This window comes from Chrysemys picta, chromosome 1 (assembly GCF_011386835.1).
Source record: "Chrysemys picta bellii isolate R12L10 chromosome 1, ASM1138683v2, whole genome shotgun sequence".
Classification (NCBI taxonomy): domain Eukaryota; kingdom Metazoa; phylum Chordata; order Testudines; family Emydidae; genus Chrysemys; species Chrysemys picta.
In genome coordinates this window covers 41,792,499-41,802,139 of record NC_088791.1, presented here as the reverse complement: position 1 = coordinate 41,802,139, position 9,641 = coordinate 41,792,499, and the positions used below count along the sequence as shown (strand labels likewise).

At 46.3% G+C, this 9,641-nt stretch overlaps 1 protein-coding gene across 1 annotated transcript; it reads right to left on the bottom strand.

Moving 5' to 3' along the window:
• Positions 1–6,311: 6,311 nt before the first annotated feature.
• On the bottom strand, positions 6,312–8,689 carry LOC135973224 (uncharacterized). Its single transcript, XM_065555458.1, has 2 exons — positions 7,774–8,689; positions 6,312–6,957 (listed from the first exon to the last, which is right to left on the bottom strand). The coding sequence occupies exons 1-2, from the start codon at positions 8,309–8,311 to the stop codon at positions 6,455–6,457; spliced, it is 1,041 nt and encodes a 346-aa protein (XP_065411530.1). The 5' UTR covers positions 8,312–8,689; the 3' UTR covers positions 6,312–6,454.
• Between the last annotated feature and the right edge of the window lie 952 nt (positions 8,690–9,641).

Sequence of the window (9,641 nt, the reverse complement as noted above, 5' to 3'; positions counted from 1 at the left end):
CTGAGTAGAAGTTCATCAGAAGCCTGCCTCTTACTCAAAGAGATAGTAAGCCTTCAACAAAGCTAGACCTATGTGAAATGGTCGGGAATCTCAGTGCAGTTCCTTGTGGATAGCTATGTCTGTGAGAAAAGGGACCATCTTTACCATGAAAAATATGGAAAACTAAAGGCTAACCCCTAAAAGATGCAGAAGGAAGGAACACAGGATAGAAGTATTCTAATGTTTTGGTCCAGTTTAATTTTACATTCCCCTGGGGCTATAGCGACTACAACTTCCCTAAGATTTAAAGTGGCATTTAAAGTAATGGCGTACTGTGTAATTGATCTCCCTCTCAAGAAATTTCCCTGACATTCAGCTCAAATTTCCCCCATATTAACTTAATCCGATTACTCTTATTTCTACACTATTAATTATTCATTTCCCCCTCTCTGCGTTCACACCTTTCAAATACATATAAAATATACTGATATTAGTACTGCAAAGAGACACCATTGTAAGGAGGAATTCCAAACTATTCTCTTTTTTTTTCTAAAAGTAGCAATTAATATTCCAGAGTTACAACAGGAAAACATTGGGCCTATCAAACCTTTTGTCACTGCAGGGATGTCAACTTTGTGCATCTAGGAGGAAGGAATGTGGAGTGTCACTTCCCTGGTAACCTTTTCCATTTCCCCAGCCCTACCAAAGAAGCATCTCCATTGGGGCCTCCTCAGGATCTGAGATGAACAGTTTGGGATGGAACAGGATATTCTCCATGGTTTGGTACTCCTGGAAGCACATGGGACTTTAGGGAATAAATTAATTCTGACCCTATCCCCCTTAATGATTTAGATCCCTTCATCCCATTGGTCTTCCAGACACACAAACCACTGGAGTCAGTTCTTAGTATCATGACTTCTGCAGGAACCACACTTTCAGGGAGCAAGATGAGAATGGGAGCAGCAGGAGCCAGTGTGGAGGCACAGGGCAGCCTTGATATTTTATATTTTCAGAGATAATAGCTCAGAAAATGAGTAGCAAATCTTTTCAGTTGAAGCTGAGTTGTGTATCCCTGGAAACCTCATAGCTGGCCTGGGGGTAAGACTGGGGTTTGTGCATGTTACTGAAAATGATAGATGTGGATGTGGTGGCTGCAAACTGTCAACTAATTTTTGAAATGATCTTGAACCAAACATATTTTTAAGTTCTCAAGTGTTCATTTAAGGTCCCCACCCCCACCCCCACCCCCACCCCTCCTTCCTGCCTTTTTAGAGGAAGGTGTGAAAAGTAAAAGACATTTTTTCCCCTCCTTACCCTTACTACTTTTGGTGATAGGCCTTTTAGGGGGATATCTGGAGGCCTACAGTTCTTTTCATTGAATGCAGATGGTGGCCAAAGATGTACTTCTTTCTCTATACTTTTTCAAAGGGCAAATGGCAGGCCACTCTTTTTTAGGGGCTTGTCATAACTATAAAGGGAAAGGTAACAGCCCTCCTGTGTACAATACTGTGGAATCCCTCCTGGCCAGAGACTCCAAAGTCGTTTTGCCTGTAAAGGGTTAAGAAGCTCAGGTAACCTGTCTGACACCTGACCCAAAGGACCAATAAGGGGAAAAGATACTTTCAAATCTTGGTGGGGGGAAGGCTTTTGTTTGTGCTCTTTGTTGTGGGGGTTGTTCGCTCTTGGGACTAAGAGGGACCAGACATCAATCCATGCTCTCCAAATCTTTCTGAACAAGTCTCTCATATTTCAAACTTGTAAGTAACAGTCAGGCAAGACGTGTTAGTTTTATCTTTGTTTACTCAACTTGTAAATGTACCTTTTGCTAGAGTGTTTATCTCTGTTTGTTGTAGCTTTGAACTTAAGGCTAGAGGGGGTTCCTCTGGGCTCTTTGAATCTGATTACCCTGTACAGTTATTTTCCATCCTGATTTTACAGAGATGATTTTTACCTTTTTCTTTAATTAAAAGCCTTCTTTTTAAGAACCTGATTGATTTGTCTTTGTTTTAAGATCCAAGGGGTTTGGATCAGTGTTCACCAGGGAATTGGTGGAAGAGTCTCCCAAGGCTACCCAGGGAGGGAAAGGTTTTTGGGGGGGAGACAGAGTTTCCCAAATAACTCATAAATCATTTGGGTGGTGGCAGCAAAAGCAGATCTAAGCTGGTAGTTAAGCTTAGAAGTTTTCATGCAGGCCCCCACATCTGTACCCTAAAGTTCAGAGTGGGGAAGGAGCCTTGACAGGGCTAGATGGTAGTTTCCCTTCTTCTTCATTCAGTTCTCCCAGCTACAGCACCAGGACACAGAAATTCCCCTACTGCCTGGGTTCCATTTCATTGGAGATCCAGAATTCAAGCTACATTGGTTACTTTACAGTAGAGACAGAGGTCACTTGTGATGTTTCTGTTCCCTAATTTGAAAATTGTAACACTTATTCCTTATAAGGTTTGTGAATGTGAATACTTGCATTAAAAGTTCATATTTTTCTTTCCACTAATATTAGCTTAAATTTTGCTATTTTCATGGACCTTCCTGCTAATGATAGTGTTTGCTAAACTGTTTCTAGAAACAAAACAGAGATACAAACATGGGTAAAACACACAGAAAATTTTTATTGGAGAATATTCACAGGTGGGTATTTCTGCAGTGTTCACCCAGCTCTAATACATAATCTGGTTCCTCGCTCTTTTCCAAGGTTCTTACATGATGATGACTGGTAAATGTCAAATTAAGTGATGGTACATGAAGCAGTAATCGTTTTTATAGGTCTATAACTACATGAACATTATGGAAATATCACTGTTCTGAAAAATCACACTTGGATTATATATTAAAAAAGTAGTTTGTGACCAGTGGATAAACCACCTCAAAATCTTGATATCATTGAAAAGGAACATGTAGGGAAATACACACAGCTCTGTGGTTTGCTGAGAAATCATTTTGTCAAGGAAACTATTTTGAAAATTGAAAGATTCCAATCCATGAATCATACATTTGCTAAAGCATCGAGGGAATTAGGATTTCTTTGTAAAGACGAGATTCAAGTATTTTAAAAAGTGCTTATTTTTTTCCTTCAAGTAACTGCTTTTAATATAAATTAGATGCATTTGCAGTTCAGGGCCTCAAGCAGTTTTAAAAATAAAGTAGTACTGTCATTTATACATAGTATGATACTTGAAAGAAAAAGCCAGGAATAAAGAAATGGATACAGAATTCATATTATGCCTCCAAGCAAACTGTGTCATATAAGAATAATAAATTTCTATCCAAACACCTCACCCAACCTTACTCATTCTCACACTCCCAAAACAAATATCTCCCATCTCTGGAAGGGACCCTGAAAGGTCATTGAGTCCAGTCCCCTGCCTTCACTAGCAGGACCAAGTACTGATTTTCCCCCAGATCCCTAAATGGCCCCTCAAGGATTGAACTCACAACTCTGGGTTTAGTAGGCCAATGCTCAAACCACTGAGCAATCCCTAACAAACAGGAAACTTAGCACTGACCTTAGATTATTAAAACTATCCTTCCCAAGGCCTAGAGCTGTAACTTTCAACTTGCCAATGCCCAAATGTGCAACACAATGTGTGACAAAGAGACAAAGGGCCAGCTTGTGGCCCGTCTAATATTCCCATGCAAGATAGATAGCATTGCTGGGGAAGGGAAAGCCTCTCAGAGCCATTACTCCCCATTGCGTGCAGGTGGATAAGGGTGGGAAGAGGGTGGAGCCTTGGGCACTGATCCGTCGACTGCACCAGGCAGCACCAGACAGCAGGAGACACTACTAGGTATAAGTACCTCCTCCCAGAGCAGGGGGAAAATGGGAGGCAGACTGTGGCTGTCTGAGGGTATGTGTACACTACGAAATTAGTTCGAATTTATAGAAGCCGATTTTATTGAAATCGCTTGTATACAGCCGATTGTGTGTGTCCCCACATAAAATGCTCTAGGTGCTCTAGTCGGCAGACCGCGTCCACAGTACGAGGCTAGCGTCGACTTCCGGAGCATTGCACTATGGGTAGCTATCCCACAGCTATCCCACAGTTCCCGCAGTTTCCGCCGCCCCTTGGAATTCTGGGTTGAGATCCCAATGCCCGGATGATGCAAAAACAGTGTCGCGGGCGGTTCTGGGTACATGTCGTCAGGCCCCTCCCCGCCCCCGTCACAGCAACGGCAGACAATAGATTCGCGCCTTTTTACCTGGGTTACCTGTGCAGACAACATACCACGGCAAGCATGGAGCCCGCTCAGCTCAGCTGAGTTCACCGTCACCATATGTCCTCTGGGTGCCGGCAGACATGGGACTGCATTGCTACACAGCAGCAGCTGCTAACTGCCTTTTGGCGGTAGACGGTGCAGTAGACTGGTAGCCTTCATCGGCGATCTGGGTGCTGGCAGCCGTGGGGCTTGCCTTTTGGCAGTAGATGGTGTATTACGACTGTTAACCGTCCTATGACAAGTTGGGTCATCGCACATTAGCAGAGTCTTCCCCGAGCAGCAGATCGTGCAATAGGCCTGAAGACCATCGTCATACACTAACTGCCAAGCGCCCAGTATTTGCTGCCAAGCACCCAGAAAGATGCCGAGGGCTATCAGTCACGCTGCACCGTCGTCTTAAGATGTAAAAAATAGATTTGCTCTGTATTCATTTGCTTCCCCCTCCCTCCGTCAAATCAACAACCTGCTAAACCCAGGGTTTTCAGTTTAATGTTTGGGGGGACCATTCTGTGTGACAGTTGTTTGTGTTTCTCCCTGATGCACAGCCACCTTTCTTGATTTTAATTCCCTGTTCCTGTACCTGTACGCCATGTCGTCACTCGGCCCTCCCTCCCTCCCGCCCTCCCTCCTTCTCCTGGTCCATCAGATACTAGTTTTGCGCCTTTTTTCTGACCAGGCGCCATAGCTAGCACTGGGATCATGGAGCCCGCTCAGATCACCGCGGCAATTATGAGCACTATGAACACCACGCGCATTGTCCTGGAGTATATGCAGAGCCAGGACATGCCAAGGCGAAACCCGGACCACCCGAGGAGGCGATTGCAGCGCGGCGAAGAGAGTGATGAGGAAATTGACATGGACATAGACCTCTCACAAGGCACAGGCCCCAGCAATGTGGAAATCATGGTGTCACTGGGGCAGGTTCATGCCGTGGAATGCCGATTCTGGGCCCGGGAAACAAGCACAGACTGGTGGGATCGCATCGTGCTGCAGGTATGGGACGATTCCCAGTGGCTGCGAAACTTTCGCATGCGTAAGGGCACTTTCATGGAACTTTGTGACTTGCTTTCCCCTGCCCTGAAACGCCAGGATACCAAGATGAGAGCAGCCCTCACAGTTGAGAAGCGAGTGGCGATAGCCCTGTGGAAGCTTGCAACGCCAGACAGCTACCGGTCAGTCGGGTATCAATTTGGAGTGGGCAAATCTACGGTGGGGGCTGCTGTGATCCAATTTGCCAGGGCAATGAAAGACCTGGTGATATCAAGGGTAGTGACTCTGGGCAACGTGCAGTCAATAGTGGATGGTTTTGCTGAAATGGGATTCCCAAACTGTGGCGGGGCCATAGACGGAACCCATATCCCTATCTTGTCACCGGAGCACCAAGCCACCGACTACGTAAACCGCAAGGGGTACTTTTCAATGCTGCTGCAAGCCCTGGTGGATCACAAGGGACGTTTCACCAACATCAACGTGGGATGGCCGGGAAAGGTACATGATGCTCGCGTCTTCAGGAACTCTGCTCTGTTTTGAAAGTTGGAGGAAGGGACTTTCTTCCCGGACCAGAAAGTAACCGTTGGGGATGTTGAAATGCCTATCGTGATCCTTGGGGACCCAGCCTACCCCTTAATGCCATGGCTCATGAAGCCGTACACAGGCAGCCTGGACAGGAGTCAGGACCTGTTCAACTACAGGCTGAGCAAGTGCCGAATGGTGGAGGAATGTGCATTTGGACGTTTAAAAGCGCGCTGGCGCAGCTTACTGACTCGCTCAGACCTCAGCGAAAAGAATATCCCCATTGTTATTGCTGCTGGCTGTGCGCTCCACAATATCTGTGAGAGTAAGGGGGAGACCTTTATGGCGGGGTGGGAGGTTGAGGCAACTCGCCTGGCCGCTGATTACGCGCAGCCAGACACCAGGGCGGTTAGAGGAGCACAGCAGGGCGCGGTGCGCATCAGAGAAGCTTTGAAAACGAGTTTTGTGACTGGCCAGGCTACTGTGTGAAACTTCTGTTTGTTTCTCCTTGATGAACCCTCCAAACCCCCCCCCCGACCCGGTTCACTCTACTTCCCCGTAAACCAACCACCCCACCCCACCCCCCCTCCCCAATTCGAGCACCGCTTGCAGAGGCAATAAAGTCATTGTTTTTTCACATTCATGCATTCTTTATTAGTTCCTCACAGAAGTAGGGGGATAATTGCCAAGGTAGCCTGGGATGGGTGGGGGAGGAGGGATGGAAAAAGACACACTGCATTTTAAAACTTTAAGTCTTATTGAAGGCCAGCCTTCTGATGCTTGGGCGATCATCTGGGGTGGAGTGACTGGGTGGCCGGAGGCCCCCCCACCGTGTTCTTGGGCGTCTGGGTGAGGAGGCTATGGAACTTGGGGAGGAGGGCTGTTGGTTACACAGGGGCTGTAGCGGCGGTCTCTGCTCCTGCTGCCTTTCCTGCAGCTCAACCATACGCTCGAGCATATCAGTTTGATGCTCCAGCAGACGGAGCATTGACTCTTGCCGTCTGTCTGCAAGCTGACGCCACCTATCATCTTCAGCCCGCCACTTGCTCTTTTCATCCCGCCATTCAGCCCGCCACCTCTCCTCTCGTTCATATTGGGCTTTTCTCATGTCCGACATTGACTGCCTCCACGCATTCTGCTGTGCTCTATCAGCGTGGGAGGACATCTGCAGCTCCGTGAACATATCGTCCCTCGTCCTACATTTTCTCTTTCTAATGTTCACTAGCCTCTGCGAAGGAGAAACATTTGCAGCTGGTGGAGGAGAAGGGAGAGGTGGTTAAAAAAGACACATTTTAGAGAACAATGGATACACTCTTTCATTACAAGGTCGCATATTTCGGCTTGCAGGCAGCCATGGTAGGCCACAGTGTTTTGGCTTTTTTAACCTTCTTAACATGCAGGAAAGGTTGCAAACAGCAGCGCATTTCCCATATCAAGGATGAATTGGGTTGTCCATTTAAAATGGGTTTTCAATGTAAAAGGAGGGGCTGCGGTTTCCCGGTTAACATGCGGCACAAACAAGTAAACCACCCCCCCCACCCACACACACGATTCTCTGGGATGATCACTTCACCCCTCCCCTCCACCGCGTGGTTAACAGCGGGGAACATTTCTGTTCAGAAGAGCAGGAACGGGCGCCTCTGAATGTCCCCTTAATAAAATCACCCCATTTCAACCAGGTGACCGTGAATGATATCACTCTCCTGAGGATAACAAAGAGAGATAAGGAATGGATATTGTCTGCATGCCAGCAAACACCGGGACCATACGCTGCCATGCTTTGTTATGCAATGATTCCAGACTACGTGCTACTGGCCTGGCGTGGTAAAGTGTCCTAACATGGCGGATAAGGCAGCCCTCCCCAGAAATCTTTGCAAACGCTTTGGGAGTACATAAAGGAGAGCTTTCTGGAGATGTCCCTGGAGGATTTCCGCTCCATCCCCATACACGTTAACAGACTTTTCCAGTAGATGTACTGGCCGCGATTGCCAGGGCAAATTAATCATTAAACACGCTTGCTTTTAAACCATGTGTAATGTTTACAAATATTTACAAAGGTACACTCACCAGAGGTCTCCTGTGTGCCCTGAGGGTCTTGGGTGAGTTCGGGGGTTACTGGTTCCAGGTCCAGGGTCACAAACATATCCTGGCTGTTGGGGAAACCGGTTTCTCCGCTTCCTTGCTGCTGTGAGCTACCTACAGTACCTCCATCCTCATCTTCCTCATTCCCCGAACCGTCTTCCCTGTGTGTTTCTCCAGTGAGAGAGTCATAGCACACGGTTGGGGTAGTGGTGGCTGCACCCCCTAGGATCGCATGCAGCTCCGCGTAGTAGCGGCAAGTTTGCGGCTCTGCCCCGGACCTTCCGTTTGCTTCTCTGGCTTTGTGGTAAGCTTGCCGTAGCTCCTTAATTTTCACGCGGCACTGCTGTGTGTCCCTGTTATGGCCTCGGTCCTTCATGGCCTTGGAGATCTTTTCTAATACTTTGCCATTTCTTTTACTGCTACGGAGTTCAGCTATCACTGCTTCATCTCCCCATATGGTGAGCAGATCCCGTACCTCCCGTTCGGTCCATGCTGGAGCTCTTTTGCGATCCTGGGACTCCATCACGGTTACCTGTGCTGATGAGCTCTGCGTGGTCACCTGTGCTCTCCACGCTGAGCAAACAGGAAATGAAATTCAAACATTCACGGGTCTTTTCCTGTCTATCTGGTCAGTGCATCTGAGTTGAGAGTGCTGTCCAGAGCGGTCACAATGAAGCACTGTGGGATAGCTCCCGGAGGCCAATAACATCGAATTCTGTCCACACTACCCCAATTCCGACCCGCAAGGGCCGGTTTTATCGCTAATCCCCTCGTCGGAGGTGGTGTAAAGAAACCGGTTTAAAGGACCCTTTAAGTCGAAAGAAAGGGCTTCGTCGTGTGGACGTGTCCAGGCTTAATTCGATTTAACGCTGCTAAAGTCGACCTAAACCCGTAGTGTAGACCAGGCCTGAGACTATGTTTACACGACAGCTTATGCTGGCATAATTTATGTCGCTCAGGGATGTGAGTAAACCTTGAGTGACATACGTTACACCGACATAAGCCCTTGTGTGCACAGCGCTCTATTGGTGGGAGAGCTTCTCCCGCCGACATAGCTTCTGCCATTTGTGGAGGTGGTTTTATTATGGTCCTAGACCATCTTTACCAGATGCGTTGCAGCGGCATAGCTGCAGTGGCACAGCTGTGCCTTGAAGCACTGTATGTGTACACCTGGCCTGAGTTTTTATCTTGGAAGTAAATCTTTCTCAATGATGAAAGTGAGGGGACACTATACTTGGGCGGAACATAGTGAGCTTTGGGACTAAAATGAGTGATATCCTTCAAAATAAGGTACACTTAAAGGGTTTGACTGGGGGATGTGTAGGCAGTAGCTCTACTCAGTTGGGGGAGAAGGATAATTTTTAAATAATGGGCTTTGGGTTATTCATGACAGGTGATATTTTCATCACCACACTTTGAAAATGTAAAAATTCATTATCACATTTAGGGATATTAAAATTCTAGAGGAAAAAAAATATTTGTAGAGTTCAGAAATCAAACAGTATTTATCCAAAGATAATCACATTTAATGCTCAATGATATTTATTAGAGTTTGTCAGACACCAGAATTTCTGTTCCATGGGAAATCCTGACATTTCGGGGAAAAAATAACTTTGAATCAGACCAACCCCTCCCCTCCACCAAAATTTCTGTGAAATGAAAATAATTGATTTGGGACTATCAAAATATTTCATTTAGATGATGTTGAATCATTTTATTTCAGTAATGCCTATATGTTTTGTTTTGATGTAGTAAATTGTTTTGGTTTTGACTATATCATTCCATGTTAAAATATGATATATAATATTAAATACATAAATGCAATATAATATTAAAGTTGTTTAAATATATAT

Excerpts from the sequence above, each read along its gene's own strand:
- LOC135973224 (XM_065555458.1), bottom strand. The coding sequence starts at position 8,311 with ATGGAGTCCCAGGATCGCAAAAGAGCTCCAGCATGGACCGAACGGGAG. Across the intron at positions 6,958-7,773 it reads GGGCACACAGGAGACCTCTG|CTGCAAATGTTTCTCCTTCG; the intron begins GTGAGTGTACCT and ends CTCCTCCACCAG.